Below are 19,902 nucleotides of genomic sequence, written 5' to 3'. Positions count from 1 at the left end.
ATAAGCATCAAAGTTAGTTAATCTTGATGCAGTAATGTTTGGGTCTGAACCACTCAATGTGAGTTAAGAATTATTTTGTTATTGTTAATCATACAAGAGGATACCTCTTTAATTTCATCTAGACTTGTTTATGGGTCGAGCCGGGCTTTCACTCTATATTAACAGAATTTTCTAAGACCCGAGCCCGAGCCCGGTCCTCATAAAAGCCCGAAGCCTGGGCCTGGGCCCGAGCCCGAAATTTAACCCATACTGTTAGCGGCTGAATAGAGAGAGAGATTATAAAGAAAAGAATAAAAAATGTATATATTAAATTATAAATATATATTTTAATAAATATTATATTATTTATATATTTTATATAATATATAAAATAAATATTATATATTTTATAAAATATATAATGCTGAGTCGAGCCGGGCCGGGCTCGGGCCGGACTTTTTTGACAAATCCCGAGTTTGGTCCGAAACACAGTCGGACTTACTGTGTTAGGCCCGAGGTCAGGCCCGCGGACCTAATTACATGACCAAACCTGATCAGGGTGCGGTCCGGGCCATCGGATTACCCGGCCCATGAACAGGTCTAATCTCATCCCAGTAGTAACGTAACGGACTCTTTCGTTTCGAAACGGGCCATTCGAAATATACCTCAGCCTCGACATCCTCATACATGGCCGTGGGCCACGGTGTTCAAAGTATACAGTAGGTGACATCCCCATAGCTCTCTGAGAGTTTCTAGGGTTTATCTTCTTCTCCTCTTCCTCTCTGCAGTGGAAAGATAAAAGTTTTCAGTGGAAACAATTCTTCACTTTCGATTGTATGGAAATTCGTCTTTTGCTTTGATAAAATGCAGATATTACTTGTCTGAGATGATTTTTTTCTTATACATTTGACCCGTGGATTTCCTTACTGGTTCTTCTATTTCAACCCGTGTATTTCCTTCTCTTCAAGGACTTAGTCCATCCAGGACTATTGTGTTTCTTTAATCGGGATTTCCAGTATTGGACTCAACCAGAGGTCCTTCCGGGGGCTCGTGGTAAGAGCTGCCACCGTCGTTGCGCCAAAGGTATTGTCTCTCTTCTTCAGCCCCTCCCCGGACACCAATTTCCCCTCGATAAAGAATTACGAAACAATATTGTCGTAACTATATTTGTTGCTTGGTTCTGTGGCTTTAACAAGTTTGAAAAAAATGAAGCCTGTTATTTATTTTTATTTTTTGCATATTAAATCTGTATGTTTTACTTGCAATCAATAACTCCAAAGTGTAGATTCAATTATGTTATCGATATGCACTGGTGAAGCAATTATTATTATATTTTTTTTTGGTAAAGTAGCAATTATTATTTTTGGTCTAGAGCAACCGTGAAGCAAATTTGTTTTAAGATTCTAATCTGGAAGTGTGGGAAGTAGATTAGTAATTTTATATCATTAGAGTGTAGATTGTTTTGTAAGAATGAATTTTCCTTTTTTTTCGTGATGATGCATTTGGCTTTCAGTTCTGAACATCTTTAACTACTTCAATCGGTAAATAATATAAATTGGAAGCAGATTGAAATGGTCTTGTTTATGGTGGGTTCCATTTTAACTAGTCATTGTTTCTACGGCCAGGCTATACAAGCAGAAGTATTGTACCAAGCTAGGATAGGAAGTTGGTATTGTTTTCGGATGTTGTATCTCCGTTTTGGTACTTTACATGTAGTGAAGCGTTCTTAATCGGTGCATGCAATTGGAAATAGAGATCCATTTAGAAACTGAATCTCTGTTCCAGCTTCTAAATGTTCTGCCTTCAGGTGTACAAGTGTTTTTTTCCTTTCTTCTTAGGTCTAATCCCCACTCACTTGTCCGCAACATATCAAAATGCATGGTATAGTTTTCTTTAAATGATGCTTATTATTTGTGTATTCAGACAGGGCAAGAGTATTCTTAATGTCAAATTGAGAAAGTTGGGTTAATATCAACTTTTACGGTGTGACTGTTATGACCATCAGTCTTTGCGTCTGTTTGGCATCATTGCTGTTGCTCTAGAAAACGATGCCACATCAGCTCCACGTTGGAAAAAAATGGTGCTCCAGGAAACGGGCGTTTGTTTGGAACTGTTTTTCCACAAAAAATGGTGCTCCAAGCAACGCCTTGGAAATCAGGAGGGCATGGCTTGTAGCAACGTTGAATTTGGCATTTCCTGGAGCTGCAACTCGTTGCTTCCAACAGGGACATGAGGTGGCTGTGACAGGGACATGAATCCTCTAAGTCATTTTCCTTTTCGTTCTTCCCCCCTTCCTTCTCTGTAACAGGAGGTAAGGCACCTCAATTTTGCCCCTGTGTTGGGCAGTAACCTAGCACATTTCTTGTTCATTGCATGATAACAGAGTAATTTTTACTAGCACTTTTGTTTTTCTGGTCTTTCTAATTCTTTGAACTATCTGTGTACTTCTTTTTTCTGCCTTGGTGAATAATGCATTTTTCTTATCTGCATTACTAGTAAAAAGGTCATTAGTGCTAGTTCAGTTGGTATGGCGGTATATGGATCCCACAAGTTCAATATACAATATTTGTTCTAGGCAACAGATGATATCAACTGATTTTTGGGTGCATAGCCAAAAACTGATTGACTGATTCTAGATGCATCAGATATGCTTTCAAGCCTGAAATAAGTCTTCCATTCTGTTTTTTTGGATCGGTGGTGGTGGTGGTCTGGTCATCACCATCAGAGATCAAATTGTATAGCATTTGTAGTAAGCACATCCAATATCTTCAGGTCTTAGAATTCTGGAATCCTTAAACATGTCAGATGTTGTTTTTCTCAATCAAGGATGGATCAATTTCCCTTGGGGGAGGAGGATGCAAGATAGTGGAAAGAATGCAGTAACGGTCGGTTGATTCTAGATGCATCAGATATGCTTTCAAGCCTGAAATAAGTCTTCCATTCTTTTTTTTTGGAGGGGTGGTGGTGGTGGTCTGGTCATCACCGTCAGAGATCAAATTGTATAGCATTTGTAGTAAGCACATCCAATATCTTCAGGTCTTAGAATTCTGGAATCCTTAAACACGTCAGATGTTGTTTTTCTCAATCAAGGATGGATCAATTTCCCTGGGGGAGGGGGCATGCAAGATAGTGGAAAGAATGCAGTAATGGTCGGTTGATTGTTAAATACTTTTATAATGCACTTTTCTATAATCAGGTGGTTGAAACCGATATAAAGGGTGTTTGGGGAAATCCTATTCTTCCTAGGGTGGAAGCTTTTGCAAAGTTACTCACAAATCACAATAGACAATATACTTACAAGATCGGCATGCAAGATAGTGGAAAGAATGCAGTAATGGTCGGTTGATTGTTAAATACTTTTATAATGCACTTTTCTATAATCAGGTGGTTGAAACCGATATAAAGGGTGTTTGGGGAAATCCTATTCTTCCTAGGGTGGAAGCTTTTGCAAAGTTACTCACAAATCACAATAGACAATATACTTACAAGATCATTTAAATAGAAGGGATTTGTACATGGCTAGCATTTGCTATTCATGTTTCAATCAGATGAAGGTATGAAAACTTTATTTATTACTTGTTGCTTCTCCAAATTTATATGGGGTTTCTTCTTTTCGCTTTTAAGTTTAAGAGCTTGGAGACCTATTCCAAGGAGATTTTTTGTTTGTTGCCATCTGTTCAAGCAAGAAAGTGATTTTTTTTTTCTTTTGAGCTGTGTGTCATTTGACATTTGTTGACATATTTGGAAGGAGAGCAATAAAAAGATTTTTGAAGATTATCAGAAAACTCGCAAAAAACTATACTTAGAGACTGATAATATCATTATTAATCGTGTCAGAGCTCATCTATATTTTTCCAGCATTCAAATAATTTGATCTAGGTGCTCCTTTTGGGCTACATTAGAGATTTTTGAAGTCATCTAAGTGTTTTCAGGAGTTGGCTGTAGTCTATGTTATTCATTTTATTGCTTTCCTGTATGCTCAACACAATCCAGAGAGTCTAAGATATTGTTGGATTTATTTTTGTATTTGATATCTGGGCTGTTACCTCCCCACCTTGCATATGTACTGTGCCCTTGTCTCTATAATGAAGTGTCTTTCATTTAATTGTCAAAAATGATAATATGAAATAAAGGGCTGCAACAGTACAAGATGCTTATTCTCACTCTTTCTGTGATAAATTTTTATTGATGTCTATTGCCCAGCAGAAATACCAATGTACATATGGCAATAATTCTATGTTTTTTTTTTCCTTTTTTGCCACTGTGCTCATTATATGTAACCTTGTGGTCTTTAAGAAGCATTATTTAATGGTTCATCGTGTTTTACTAATTTTGGTTCTTTTGGATTCTTGCAGATACCTAAACATTTTGTCATTTAGACACTGGATGATTCAAGCTCTTTGTAACATTTTGGTTCAAGTGTAATACTTGAATATTTATGTAAAGTTACAATTGGTATATGTAGATTCCCAAAGTGGACATAAAGGAATGGAGATACCTTCAAAAAACTTAAGGTTTTGAACAGTCTATCATCAAGTAGCTATCAATGGCAACCTCTTTCATTTTTAGAGTCTTGGATTTGATGAAGAAACTCAGTGGAACTACCCGGTTTTTATTGACAGATGAGAGAGCATATACTTCTATGGGAAATGGATATTGGGAAGTTCTTTTGCAGAAGCGTCTAATGACCACAAGCAAGCGGGTTCAAGACAGAAGCAAGAAGAAAAGAGTGCATGATCTGGAAATAGCAACAGAAAAGTGGAAGGTAGTATCGAAGATGCTATTTTTTATGGAGGTTTTGAAGAGAGAACCAGAGCAAATTATTCCTCTAAGATCACTGGAGCAGTACAGGAGGCAGATTAACCTGCCAAAGCCCCATAAAATTTCTGACTTCATTAGGAAATCACCAAAATTGCTTGAATTGTACAAGGATAGAAAGGGTGTAATATGGTGTGGGATGACCAAAGAGGCTGAGGACTTGGTGGAAGAAGAGGCAAAGCTTCTGGAGGAGCATGGAGAGAAAGCTGCTGAGCATGTTACAAGGTTCTTGATGATGTCTGTGGACAAGCGACTTCCTGTCGACAAGATAGCACATTTTCGAAGAGATTTTGGACTGCCATATGATTTCCGAACAAGGTGGATCTATAAGTACCCTGAACATTTTAGGGTGGTTAAATCAGAGGATGATATTGAATACCTAGAACTTGTTTCTTGGAATCCAGCTTGGGCCATAACAGAGTTGGAGAAGAAGGTGATAGGGGTGTCTGAATCTGAACTCCCTACCCCTGGAATGCTCTCATTTCCTTTCCCCTTGAAATTCCCTCCTAACTATAAGAAGATTTTTCGTTATGGGGGGAAAATTGATAACTTTCAGAAACGGTCATACCTTTCTCCGTATGCTGATGCACGAAACCTCCAAGCTGGGTCACAAGAATTTGATAAAAGGGCAGTTGCTGTGATGCATGAACTGCTTAGCTTTACCATTGAGAAGAAACTTGTCACTGACCACCTCACTCATTTTCGAAAGGAACTTGTAATGCCTCAGAAATTGATGCGTCTTCTTCTAAAGCATTTTGGCATTTTTTATGTTTCTGAGAGGGGAAAGAGATTCAATGTGTTTTTAACAGAAGCCTATGAAGGGTCTGAGCTGATTGAGAAATGTCCCTTGGTGCTTTGGAAGGAAAAAGTCCAAAGCCTTACTGGTTACAGGGGAAGGAAACGGAGAATTGAGACTTTTAATGACTTCTTAGAAAATGAAGGAGATTATGATCTTTTTGACAATGATTCCGAAGGCAAGAATGGGTTTGAGGAGTTAGAGGATAAGGAAGATGAAGAGGTTCTGGATGATGTTTCTCATGTTGATAATGCTGAGATGGAAGTTGGTGAGGTCACTGCCGCATACAGAGGATACTGAGAAGATCATGAGGGTATACATAATGCTTGTTCTCTAAGCCTAATTTTGTACTTCAATTAGTCTTTTGTTGAAAAGACAATTATGTATCAAACTTTTCTATAAATTTGAATCAAGTTTCACTAGAAGCCTTATTCACCTAGGGATTTCACCTCAGCTAGATCTTGCACCAGAGTCTTCCTTTGGCATCTCTATTATTATAACACAGACGTGGATATATTTATTTAGCTTTCTGCAATAATAGGAATTAGATGTGATCTTTGTTTTATGAAAACAAAGTATACATGATTTTGGCAGTGGATTGCCTGAAAAAGAAAAAGAAATTTCAATGTGCACCCCATGTTTAATTTAGAAGTTATGATAAAATTGGGTATCTATATAGGTTTTTTTAGCAAAATAAAATTTTGGTTGCATGTTTTGATTGTTTTATTTTTTATTTTTGATAAATTGGATGCTAGTTCTGATTGAATATTATTTTGAATGTGGGAACTGGAAATTTCTATAACTAGATGCAACTTGTGATGGAGAACATCACTGTCTAGGTTTCGGCCTATAGAGATAGAATGTTCTTTGTAGTTTTTGTTTCCTTTCCTGTATTAGGATGATGCATACATTATATGTGTGTTTGTAAATATAAAATATGTAGTAGTCAGGTGTTGTTGCTATTCTACTGCTAATACTTTGTTAATTTTTGTTGCAATAATTTTCTTCATTAATATCATTTGTTGCCTTGGAACATAGATCATATTTAATACCATCATCACCTTGGTTTTGACCAACAACATTTAGACTAGAAAATTGATGCTGGATCATGCCTCTTAAATAGCTGTTCAGCTTTTAACAAAGTATTTTTTGGGGGTTTCATGCCCCTTCTAATGGTCCCATTCAGAGGTTTATTGTTCACACAAAACATTGGATGTTGAGTAGCATTTTCTTAAATAAGTACAATATAATCCTCCCAATACATTTGAGATCTTCTAATCCCTTGCCTAGCTAAAGCATCAGCCATGATGTTTGCACTTCTAGGCACCCATTGAAATGTAATCATCATTACTGCTGCCGACTTTCTTATTTCCCTCAACATATACATGTATGTCAATGTTCCTTGTGTATTTTTTCTATTGCAGTCCACCACTGGAATCTCCCTCTACTATTATGTTCCTGTTTTGGAGTCTCTACCTCATTTTTAACTCATGTAAGACTGCCATCAGCTCTGCTCTTGTTGAGTCCCTAAACCCAATTGACGCCGAATACAAAGCCATCATAGACCCATTTGCTTGTCTGGAAACACCCCCAATACCTGATTTCCCAGGGTTATCAAGTATGCAACCATCAGAATTCATCTTGATTCAAGGAGACTCAGGCGGTTGCCAAGGAATCCTTTATCTATCTATTGCGGAGGATGAACCAGCTACCACCTGCTAGTTCCTGCATCCTGCTATATCATCATATGATACATCAGTGAAGTATCACTATGTTCTTATCCAATGGGCCTCCCTTATCGTAACAGTCCGTTTTTGACTTCCATATTCCATACAGAGTTCTTTATCCTCAAAAATATTCTTGCTCCTTTCTTCCCAAGTTGTCCACAAAATAGCTGCTCTTGTACATCTCCATGGAACCTTGTCCTTTTTCTTTGGTAGACAGAAGAATAAATTGCTGAACAAGCTTTTCAAATCAGCCAAGAGGAACCACCTACAGGCAAACAAAGAGAAGAAAAAATATCCCAAATAGCAGAGACAAAAGGAGGGGAGATTATTAAGTGTGAAGGGGTCTCCTAGTGTGCTCTACACAGAAAGTACATATTAGGAGAGATTCACCAGTTTGGTCCTTTCTTTTGCTAGTTGCCATGTGATGATCTTTTCCAGAATCACTTCCTAGCAGAAAGCCTTAATTTTGAAGGGTATAGGTCCACACGAAACAGCTTAACAGGGAAACCATGACTTGAAGCAGGATTGACAACAAAGCACTGAAAAAAGATGCACACAAGAAAACCCTAAAAGCACAAAGCAGTCCAAACTCTGTGGTCTCTTCTTGACCTATCCAAAAGAAGACCATCCAAGGGTTGAATAAAGGTACTAATATTTAAATATCTATGTTTAGTAATATTTAAATATGTAGAGGCTCTCATCTTTATGGGAGAGCTGAGCTCTGTTGTGTATAACTTTCTTTTTTTCTTTTTTCTGTTAATATATTTCTATCCTTTACCTTTTCCAAAAAATAAATGTGGAGGTTGCATGTGTCTTAGCTCTTGTGAGAACCACCTGTTTCTTCTCCCCTTTGCTACTCCCACTACCATCTCTGTGAAGTCTTTAAGGAATTTGCAGACAATCACACTATAAGCCCTGGAATTAATGCCACTTTTTTGGCCCTAATACCTAAGAAGATTGATGCCAACCACCCAAAAGATTTTAGGCCTATTAGTCTGGTGACAAGCATCTATAAAATTCTGGCTAAAGTGCTCTCATTGAGGATCAAAATAGTCCTCCTTCTATCATTAGTGAAACACATGGGGCTTTCATTCAAGGGCGACAAATAACAGATCAGATCTTAATTGCGAATGAGTGTGTGGAGGAAATGAAAAGGTCTAATAAGAGAGGATTCATTTGTAAACTGGATCTTGAAAAGGCCTATGATCTGGTGGACTGGAAGTTTCTATTAGAGGTTATGCAAAACTGTGGGTTTGGGGACAAGTGGTGTAATTGGATCTTTGGGTGTATCAGTACTTGTCACTACTCTATTCTGGTAAATGGTATGGTGAGGGACTTTTTTCCAGCTTGCAGGAGTGTCAGGCAAGGGGATCCACTCTCACCCTTCCTTTTTACCTTAGTAGCTGATGCGATTAGTAGGATCATTACTAAGGCTGACAACGAAGATGCCATTAGGGGTTGGAGAATAGGGAGACACCAAGTTCCCGTCACCCACCTTCAGTTTGCAGATGACCTAATGATCTTTTGTGAATGAGGTCTTAGCGAAAAGGTAGCAAACCTAAAGGAGCTAATAAAAGGTTTTGAAAGTATCTCTAATTTGAGAATAAATCTGGAAAAGAGCTGCATAGCGGGTATAAATTTGGAGGTAGGGGAGGTCGAGGCTATTGTGGAGTGTCTTGAGTGTTCCACTTCTGCTTGGCCTATGTCATATTTAGGGCTTTCTTTAGGGGCAAATCCTAGGGAGAGTAGATTTTGAACCCCAGTGATAGAAAAGTTTGAGAAGAGATTAGCCTCATGGAAGAGGAATTATATCTCTTTAGGAGGGAGAATTACCCTAATAAGAGCTACCTTGGCTAACTTACCTACCTATTATTTGTCTTTTTTTAGGATACCAGTTAGGGAAGCTAGGAAATTGGAGAAGTTGATGAGAGATTTCTTATGGGAGCCGGGACAAGAAAAAAAGGATCACTTGGTTAATTGGGAAATTGTGTGCAGAAGTAAAGAAGAGGGGGGTTTGGGACTTGGGAGGGTAACTAGAAAAAATCAAAATCTGTTAGGGAAATGGTTGTGGCGATGGCCTTTGGAAAGAGAGAGATTGTGCCATGAGGTGGTGGGAAACATTCATGGGAGGTCAGAGAATGGATGGGATGCTGGTGTATCGAGGCAAGCTAACCTAGCAGCACCTTGGAAGGCTATTCACAACACCCTTTCTCAATTCCTCAATTTTATCAGGTATGAAGTTTGTTCTGGCAACTCTGTCCATTTTTGGGAGGATATTTGGGTAGGAGACACATCGTTAAAGGATTTGTTCCCTTCGCTATTTTCTATTTCTTTGTACAAAAAAGAGGTGGTCTCAAAATTTGTCTCACCTTTGGGAACACCCTTAGATCCTACTTGGGATTTTGGGTTTCATAGAGGTCTTAGGGATGATGAAATTGATTCTCTTTCTGCTTTGCTTGGTTGTCTTAATTAGGTTTGTTTGGATCCCTCCAAGCCAGATAAGAGGGTTTGGACTCCTAGACCCAATGGAACCTTCACTTGTGCTTCTTTCTTCAAGTCCATCTCTCAATTTTCTACTCACCAACCCTTTCCGTCAAAAGAAATTTGGTGTAGGCCAGTTCCCCAAAAAATTATGGCATTTTGTTGGGAAGTATTCCTTGGGAAAGTAAACACTTTAGATAACCTACAAAAGAGAAGACCTTTCCTCTGTATTTCTCCTAATTGGTGTATCCTCTGTAGAGCTCACGGTGATGATTGTTACCATCTATTAATATCTTGTCCCTTTTTTGCAGACCTTTGGGCTTGGCTACTTTCGTTGTTTGGGGGTAGTTGGAGTCTGCCAGCAGAAGTTCACATGCTCTTCAAGCATTCTACCTTTTATTGGCCTACAAAAATAGGGAGAATTATGTGGAGATGTGCTTGTGCTGCTTTGATTTGGACTCTTTGGGAGGAAAGAAATCTTAGAATCTTTCAAGAAAATGAAAGGAGCAGTCAGGATTTGAAAGACTGTGTGTTGCATAGGGCAATACATTGGCTGAAGACCTTGGAAATCTTTCATCAATTCTCCTTTAATGACCTTTGGAGAAATTGGTCAGCAGTAGCGAGGTGTTCATCTCTAAAGGACAAATCAATTACAAGCTGGTCTCCTCCATCCGAAGGCTTACTAAAGTTGAACTTTGATGGAAGTAGCATGGGTAATCCAGGTTTATCCGGAATGGGGGGTGCTTTGAGAAATGCGAAGGGAGAGATTTTGTTGCTTTACTCAGGTCCCTTGGGATTTGGGAACTCCATCAGGGCAGAACTCTTAGCTGTTGTACAAGGGGTGCAATTTGCAAACCAGCTGGGGGTACAACAACTAATAATCGAGGGGGACTCCAAAGTGGTGGTGGGTTGGTTGAAAAATTCTGAAGAGGCTATGTGGCGATACAAGAATGAAATGAAGAAATTCAGTTGGTTGACAAGGAATATGTTGGTCACTGTACAGTGGGTGGGGAGATCAGCAAATACTTTGTCAGATATGTTAGCTAAGCAAGGGGTAAATAGGGAAGAATTATTTTGGGCTCAGTTGTGATTCTTGTTTTTCTTTCCTAGTTTACTTGTAAGATTCAAGGAGGGGCTGCAGCTCGAGCCTCTCGCCGGGATGATGTATGAACTCACTCTAAATTTGCTTCTGAATCAATAAATTTGTTATTATTCATCAAAAAAAAAATGATGTGTTTGTTTGTTTTTTTCCTAATCCTGACTTGGGGTACTCGTTTTATCATGCCTGAAAGAATACTTTATTTTTTCCTGAGTCTGAAATGTGGTTTACTGCGTTTTTTGGTTAATCAAGCATCAGATTGCTTACTTAACTATCTTTTTCAGTCTGTTGCCTAGAATGTTAACGTAGACCACCATCCAGGTGGTGGCCATTGGTTTGCTTCTGGTCTTTCCCCTCAGGTGAATTTGCTTTTCCTCTGTGGTCTTCAATATTATCTTTGAGATTGAGCATGTATTCAAAATAATTTCTGTTGCCATTTTCTTATATCAGGATTTTCCTTCCCATGTCTTCAATATTATCTTTGTTTCAGCTTAATCATTATATTATCCTTTTGTGCAATAATTTTAGATTGAACAGAGGTCCTCTACAGAGCAGCCAACATTTTCAGGTGACCTCATACTCTCATGCCAGTAGTTATGGCAGCTTAGGAAGCCATAATGACAATGCTGGGTTTGGAAGCTGCTATGGGAGCTATATGGTGATAATCGTAGTATGTATGCATATTATTCACCTGTTGGTCCATCTGGTATGAGCATCCATGCACAAGGTGGAGTACCAATCCTTGGAGCTAGTCCTGATACTAGGCGAAGAACTTTTCAAATCTCTCATGGGAATGGTCTTGGTGTCAGTTCATCTGCAGTAAATTTTGTGCCAGTGTCCCTTGGTGCTAGTCCTTCACAGTTCACTCCTCCAAGCTCTCTTCAACCTAAACACCACTTTTTATTACAACACTACTAACTCTGACACCCGCAAAAACTTCGATAACCACTACCCACCAACTGAAAATACACTAAATTATACAGACACTTCAGAGGCAAAAGTCAGAGCCTCATTAAGCCTCTTCGACACTTTTTTAACTTTCTTCATTTTTTTATTAGGCACTATTCCAGACACACCTCCTTTCAACCTGGCAAACACTTTTGAAACAGGAATAGCTTGTTTTTGTTTATGCCTTTTAAAACGTTTCACTGCATTAAGATTCTTCTTACGATCTTGCACTTCTTTAGAGCTTTCGTTAATCCTTTCCAACTCCAACACCACATTCTTTTGCAATTCTTAAACTCAACTCCCCTCCTCTCTCAAAACACTCCAACATTTTAAGCAACCCTCAATCCATCTTAGACTCCTTTTCCCTTGCATTGAGATCACCCTCATTGTGTACCAATTTCTCTATCTCCCTATACCTATCCTCCGACTCTTTAAATGTACCCCTTGCAAGTTCTTCACCCTGTAGAAAAAAAAACCCGAACATCTTGCTCATTTCTACCTCCCTATTCACTACTGTCTCCAAGTCAACTGTACTTTGAATTGTATTTGTTTCTTCCATCTCTATCTCCTCATCCAGATCCTGTTATTCCTTTGTCCCCTCTTCCTGATCACCAAAATCCTCCAACTGTCTTGTTCTATACTGCCTTTTCCTTTTATAAATATGTTGCTTCTGTCCTCGAATTTTGCTTCCTCCTTTCTCCTTTCACTCCCGTCTCCTGCAACACTACCTTCTCCCTCCCTCTCCCTTTCATCTTGTTCTCTATTCTGCCCTTCCCTTTCTTCTACCCTAATTGACTTTCTATCAGCATTTATTTTTTTGATTGGAAACAGTAAATCCATTCATTAAATTATAAAGGTAAGCAGTTACAAGCATCTCAACAAGGAAGTGCTAGAGTCCACAATTAAGGTGCTGTCCAAAACAACTCAGCCCTGGTTGACCCTTGTTTACCTAGGCTGTCAGCCAGGCCCTTAGCAGATATTCTAACTCAATTAAAATCGACTTTCTACCAGCACTTGCTACCTCTCCTTCCTCCAAATTCCCGTTAACCACTGACACCTCTTGGACCTCCTCTTCTACCTCCCAGTTTTCACTTCCTCTCCTGCACCTTTGTAACCAACCAACTTCTCATCCACCTTTCTGATATCTTCCTTCTCCTCTTGTTCCCCCTTTCTCTCACAAAATCAAGACTGCTTAACTGTCTGTGATTGCTGACATCTGTTATGTTTATGTTTACATCATCACTTCTTCTCACTGTAACCCTTGAACACAACAATTGCCCCGTTCTTGTGCATCAGCAGCTGAAATAGACTTCTTGGCCAGACTACCAATCTCATTTTCTTTGAACGTTGTCTGCTCCCCTTTCTCTGCTGTCATTCTTCGAAGTTTTTCTCCTCTCTTTTGATTTCTCATGCTGATCTCTTCTTCTTGGATTGGTGTTATAACTCCACTTCCACTCTTCTCCACCATCTATCTCCTGTAACTGTTTCTCTTCCTTGTTAAAGGAAATTCTAGTTTGATAGTCAAGTGTTCTTAAATTCTAAATGCTGATTTACAATTTTGGTCTTTAATTTTTAAATAATATAGGACCCATAGTTCCATACAAAAAATGGATGGCATTTGAGATATTGCCCAAATTTGAAACTGATATATTGAGAACCTTGATTTTTTTTTTTGACTTCTGAAATATTTATTTGAACTTTGTATTCTATTGGGTGCAGTGGGTAAAGAGATGTGCTAGCTCCTTTGCGGATGCTCTCGCTAAACAAGGGGTGGGAACCGGGAAGGGATCAAATGTTCTGGGCTGTGTTGTAATTCTGTTTTATTATTTTTTTTGTTTCTCGGGGAGGGTTAAGTGAGTTTATCTCTCCCTTTGCTTCCTTTTTACTTTTCTATTAATTTTGTTAATAAAAGGTTCTGTTATTGATAAAAAAACTTCTATAGGGACTGTTAGGTTGCGCTTAGATGTTTAGGATCACTAAATTTGTGGTTGCTTGTTTGGCCAAGGGGTCTTTTTGGAGGAACCATTGAATGGTGAGGGCCCAATCCTGCATTTGTGCCATATTCATGGAAGATGCTATCAAGATGGCCTTTTTCTGTCTTCCAACTTTCATATATATCCATAGTTGTCAACACATTTGGGCAATGTTGGGAAACAGTGGAGTGCCTAGTCATCTAGGTAGTAGAATTTGACAAGGAAACTGAATTCTAGGTTCCTTGGTTTTATATACCAATCATCATATGTTTAAGTTGAAAGACTAGCAACACTTCACTAATAGCATAAATTTTCCCCTCATAACACAGAGAATCATCATATCTAAAAAGGCCAACATTTTAATTCCATTAATTTCAATATTTCAATTTCTTTCTCCTCAAAACCTCTGTTCTTGTGTGTGTGTGTGTGTTTTGTTGTGATTACAATAGGGTGTCATCTTGTGATTTCTGTTGCCTAGTCACCTAGATGGATGGCTTTTTGATATAAGTCATGGCATTAAGGTCAGATGGGTCACATTGAAGGTGCTTTGTTGCCTAAGTGATACCTCGACAACTATGTGCATATCTTCATGTGATATTCAGATTAGGCCATTCTGAATTGTTTGCATTTGAAGGTGAATGATGATCGCATAATTCTGGACAAAACAGTGGCTGATCAAGTATCTATGTGGAGAAGCAGTAAAGGCATGACAGATGAAGTGGTTGTTGACCATGCTTGTTCTGGGGAAACATGTTCTTACTATCAAATTGGAGATGTTTTCATTTGTGAGAAAACTGGTCGTGTTCATGGTAGGAACTACTCTTATGAGATCATCACACTAGTTGGTCCTTTGTTCATGAAATTTGGGCCTTACATGTCTCATTTTATTGATTGCTCCTGCAGTGTGTGATGATACATGCAGAGAAGTTGTTTTGGATACCTCCAGTGGCTTCTGGTTTGTACAATATCTGGGCACTGTTTTGATAGAATGCTCTCTCCTTCAGAAATGGAACCAGATGCTGTGAGTAATGTGTATCCTGGCCTACATATGTTTCATACTGTTTCTTTACTTGTTTGCAATTCTGCTACTACCCACTTAACATTTTGTTTGTTGAATTATACGTGAAAATGACCTTTAGGTATTTTTCTTATTTCCTTTCTTTTGACATCCCTTTGCAGTTCCCCTCTCCATTGCCTTTCTTTTTCTTATGTGATAGTTGTTGGTGTGTTGATAATAATGTTCTTAAAGGTGCTCTCCTAGGTGCATACTTCATAGTGGCCGGACTTGTATAGTGGGTGGTATGCACCTTTGTGACAAAACCTAGGGTGAAGGATTGAGAATATTTCTTAAGGTCTTACTGGTTCTTGTGGAAATGTTTCCAATGGGTCCTTTTATAATTTTGAGTTCTTCATTGCTCTGTTTTCAGGATAACCTCTTAGATGGAGTTAGTGGTAGATAAGAAATAGTCGAATGATTATATTCTGTCCATGCTGATTGATGGATTATCATTGAATTGCTAGAGTCTGTAACAAACTGGTATACTTGTTCCCTTTTTTCCTATGTCAAGCAGTAAGCCCTTCCATGTTTAGCCTCTGGTAGAATGTATTATTTAGAGCTCTCCCTCTAGGTGGATTGGAATGCCATTTTAGTGCTTTGTAAATATCCTTTCAATTGGATGCATAGTATTCATCCATTATTGCAAGAGGAAAAGATCTAGTTGAATTTCATAGGGATGAGAATTTTGAAGCAGAAAAAAGCAGTACATGCCTTGCATTGTTTGGTTTAATCTAATGGTCTTTTATTAAAAACTCAGGAACAACAGCAAGGTGGTTTAACAGATGAAGCAGAACCATTTATGGGATCTGGCCGATTTGGTAAGGATTTTTTTTTTTGATAGATAATGATAATGAAAATTTTATTAAATAAAGAACTAAGTATTCATCATACAAGTCCCCACAAAGAGGCACGAGGTGCAGCCTCCAAACTACATCATAAAGCTTACAATTGAGCCCAAAAGAGCTGATTCCTATGTACTCCTTGTTTAGCTAGAAGGTCTGCCAGCCCATTTGCCGATCTTCTTTCCCATTGAACTGTGACTGAAATATTTGAAGTCAGCCACTTAAATCTTCTCAAAGCCCCCCTGTACGGCCAGGCTGCTGTCTTTGGTTCTTTTAGCCATCCAATAACCAATTCGGAATCACCTTCAATCATTAAATGCTCCACTGCCAACTCTCTTGCATATTCTGCTCCTTGTAACACAGCTTGGAGTTCTGCATTAACAGAGTCTCCCCACCCTATAGGACCAGAAAATAGAGCTACAATCTGACCCTCATCATTTCTGAAGACTCCCCCTATTCCTGATGGCCCCGGGTTGCCCAAACTACTGCCATCAAAATTTAGTTTAATGACCCCTGCATTATGAGACTTCCAATCCACCACCGGCTTGCTTCTGATTGCAGAACTTTTAGCTAGTTGTTCCCAATTTCTCCTTATGTCATCGAAAGTGTAGGTGGAAAACAGATCCAAGGATTTTACCCAACTTATGGCCCTACATAAGATACTTTCTAACACACATGTTTGATCCCTTTCCTTGTCATTAAAGATTCTAGCATTTCGTTCCTCCCACACAGTCCACAACAAAGCAGCTCTAACACACCTCCATAAAACTCTTCCTCTTCTCTTTGGCCACTTGAAAGTTGTAGGATCGAAAAGATTGCAAATCTGCACCGGTTCTGTCCACCTGCACCCAAAAAGATCAAAAAGCTTTTCCCAAAGGCCTACAACAAAAGGGCAAGTGATTAGTATATGGTAGCAACGTTCCTCGTTAGCTTTGCATAGGGTGCACCAGTTAGGAGAGATACAAAGACTAGGTCTTCGTTTTTGCAAAACATCCAAAGTGTTGATTTTCCCGAGGGAGACTTCCCAACAAAGGGCTCCAACTTTAGGAGGGATAGGTTTGGACCAAACTTCCTTGCTATGAAAAGGTTGAGGCATTGGAGAGGAGCACAAAGAAGCAAAGGAGGCACAAGAAAAGGAACCCGATGGTAAAGGCTTCCAAATACGGGAGTCTACAGAAGAAGGGTCCAAGCAAACAAAATCAATAGTTTTGAGGAGCAAAGCAGCCTGGTCATGCTCAGAATCTCTCAAACCTCTTCTAAAACCCAGATTCCAGTTTATGCCAGAAGAAAAGGATGAGGATACAAACCTTTGAATTGGCTTGTTTTTAAAACACGAGATGGAATACAAGGAGGGAAAGAGGTCTTTGAGGGCATAATCACCAATCCAAACATCCTCCCAAAACAAAACCCTATCTCCAGTGCTAACATCATACCTGATCAGGTTCAGGAAAACGGGAAGAATACTATGAATAGCCTTCCATGGGGATTTCAGCGTAACACGCCGAGATACACCAACATCCCATTCATTGTTTGCAACACCATGCACACTCCTTACCACTTTATGCCAAAGTTTCTCCCTTTCTAGAGGCCACCTCCATAGCCATTTACCTAGTAATGCTGTATTTTTCTTCCTTAGATTGCCTAATCCCAATCCCCCCTGCTCCTTCCTCCTACACACTATTTCCCACCTAACCACATGATCCTTCCTCCCTTCCCCTGACTCCCACAAGAAATCCCTCACGGCTTTCTCTACCTTCAAAATCACCTTTTGTGGCATTCTAAAGACAGATAGAAGGTAAGTTGGCAAGTTCGCAAGAGTAGATCTAATTAAAGTGATCCGACCCCCAAGCGAAATGTAGTTTCTCTTCCAAACTGCCAGCTTCTTTGTGCATTTTTCTACGATCGAATTCCAAAATCTTCCTTCTCTTGGATTATCTCCTAGAGGCATACCCAAGTACTTCAAGGGCCAGCTAGATGTAAGGCAACCTGAGGACTCTGCTACCTCACTCAATTCCTCCATCTCCAAATTTACCCCCACTACACAACTCTTTTCAAAATTTACCTTCATCTTCGACGCGCATTCAAACAACTTTATTACTCCTTTTAAGTTTCTAGCCTTTGAGGGATCTCCAGACTCACAAAAAATGAATGTGTCATCCGCAAATTGCAAGGATTAAGGCCCTTCATCTTAATTGCTTTTATATGCCCTTTGGAGTGCAAACTTAATGAGGTTTTATGAATCTCCTATTATAAATGAATAAAAACATGCAACTTCAAGTATCCCTTAATAATAATTTTATTCAAGCCAAATCTAAACTGGGAACACATCCGCTGCTGCCGGTCAACCTGTGACACATCATCATATGGATATAATATAATAAATATAATAAATATGTTATATATATAATATGCATAATTACATAATATATACATAATAATATTATTTATACACATATTCAAAATATATAATTATATTCTGTATATTTTTTTTTTCAGTTTTTATTTTTTATACTAATAATTAAGATTTGAGGCCAAAATAAGCATTGTTTGTGAAAAAATATAGTGGCCCAAGGTGCTGAAGGAATGCATGGATTGCATTAAGTTATCCAAAATAGAAAAAGAAAAAAAGATCATACCAATTCGATCACCAAGTGCAAAATTGTGACCTCTGGAAATTCTCATATAAATTGTATTTGTAACCAGTGACCCAGTTACCTGGTCAAGCGGGTCAATGGTTCAACCGCCTGGGTCTAATGGGTTTTGATCGAATTCCAGGTGTAGGATTTATTATGGCCGGAATTGACGCCAGGTGATGGCTTGAACAGTTCTACTGCCTGGCTGAATGGCAGGTTGAAAACATGGATCCATTTACTACTACATGTTAACATTCTAGCATTGTTTAGAAGGTCATGTATTCATAACTTGCTGACAGTCTGGTCTTTGAATGATTTTACCATGCCTCACCAAGATGAAACATCTGGATTTAATGTCTGCATGGATCCACTTGCAGAAACATTTCCAAGAAAGGAAAAAAACTTAGTCTCTCAAATTTTTATGATGAGTGTTTTTTAAATTTTATTTCTCATCTTTTTGTGTTTTTATGTGATAGCACGTGCTTATCTCTTGGGGTATAACTGTGCTGATGAGAAGGAACTGGAAGCGGCATTGAGGTTTTGCTGGTCTGGTATTTGTGCTTTTCTTCCATGTTCAGCGAATTTTGATGAAAAAGATAGAATCTTCAAGCCACACAGTTTTCTAAGAATGAAAGATAGTTGATTTCAGTTCGATATATGATAATTACTGTATGGTGTAGATTGTAAGTATTACTTGATGTAAAAGAAAGCTGGCTTCTTCAAGCCTAAAAGATGTGTGGCAAGTTGTATTTGTAGAATACAAATAGTGTTTGTGATTAAAACAAGGTTTAAAGGAGCAAAGGTCTAGCTAGTATTTAAATATATGGGGCCTGTATCTTTCACAGTGGGACCGTGAATTTGTTACTGGCATGGAACCTCATCATTGGTTCGACAGCCCACTGAACAGCTAAAGCATTCAGCTAATCCGAATTTGGTTTAAAGTATGCTTTTTGGGCTTATTTACATGGCACAGGTGTAATGGTCAAAACTCATGTCTTTCCAGTTTCCACCCTTGTAAGGTTTGGTATTTCTAAGAGCAATAGTGAATGAATCTTTTGGAGTTTGATAATCTTGGCTACTGCTAATTTAGTGCAAACCATTTGAAGGTCACAAATCAAAAGCAGCCTTTCTTTACTCAAATCTTTGCTTAAAATTTAGAAAAGCCAAGAGTTACATTACATGCACAGTCTACATGTTTGCTTCCTTGATTTTTCATTACAGAAGCATGCATTAAATATGTGATACAGAGGGAGAGAGATGATATTCCCTTTAATTCTCACTGACCTCTTCCCATACCCAATAAAACACTTGAATGACGCTGATTATGGCTAACCATATGACCTTAAAGTTGGATTGTTGTTGTTGTTGCTACTATTAATCTATTATTGTGATGTAAAATCCATCATCCATCCCACGTCTGAATGATTTTGCTTCAGTTGAGACAGATGACCAACATTAATCTCCAAACCAACGCTGACATTCACTACAACCGTCATATGACGGAAGAGTCCACACTTGACGATTCCTTCTAAAATTTCATTGTGACTTC

At 38.7% G+C, this 19,902-nt stretch overlaps 1 protein-coding gene across 7 annotated transcripts; it reads left to right on the top strand.

The window, feature by feature from the left end:
* The first annotated feature begins 644 nt into the window (after nt 1-644).
* On the top strand, nt 645-19,294 carry LOC104609635 (Ubiquitin carboxyl-terminal hydrolase family protein). Of its 7 annotated transcripts, none has more exons than XR_016081168.1 (7): nt 652-1,062; nt 4,335-4,493; nt 4,602-5,906; nt 14,456-14,630; nt 14,725-14,842; nt 15,636-15,696; nt 18,830-19,294. XR_016081168.1 is itself a non-coding variant. In XM_088896328.1 (3 exons), exon 2 carries the CDS (start codon nt 4,526-4,528, stop codon nt 5,891-5,893), a length of 1,368 nt encoding a protein of 455 aa, XP_088752454.1. In that variant the 5' UTR covers nt 652-1,062; nt 4,335-4,525; the 3' UTR covers nt 5,894-5,906; nt 10,113-11,150. The 7 variants fall into 7 exon arrangements, 1 of the variants encoding a protein (XP_088752454.1); XR_016081166.1 differs by adding an exon at nt 11,222-11,259 and having other exon boundaries at nt 4,335-5,906; XR_016081164.1 differs by adding an exon at nt 11,185-11,259 and having other exon boundaries at nt 4,335-5,906.
* The last annotated feature ends 608 nt before the right edge of the window (nt 19,295-19,902 follow it).

Source organism: Nelumbo nucifera, chromosome 1 (assembly GCF_055504915.1).
Source record: "Nelumbo nucifera cultivar China Antique chromosome 1, China Antique-T2T, whole genome shotgun sequence".
NCBI lineage: Eukaryota > Viridiplantae > Streptophyta > Magnoliopsida > Proteales > Nelumbonaceae > Nelumbo > Nelumbo nucifera.
Note: the sequence above shows the minus strand (reverse complement) of the source record. Positions and strands in the feature narration are given on the sequence as shown.

Coding starts and splice junctions, on each gene's coding strand:
- LOC104609635 (XM_088896328.1), top strand. CDS start 4,526: ATGGCAACCTCTTTCATTTTTAGAGTCTTGGATTTGATGAAGAAACTC.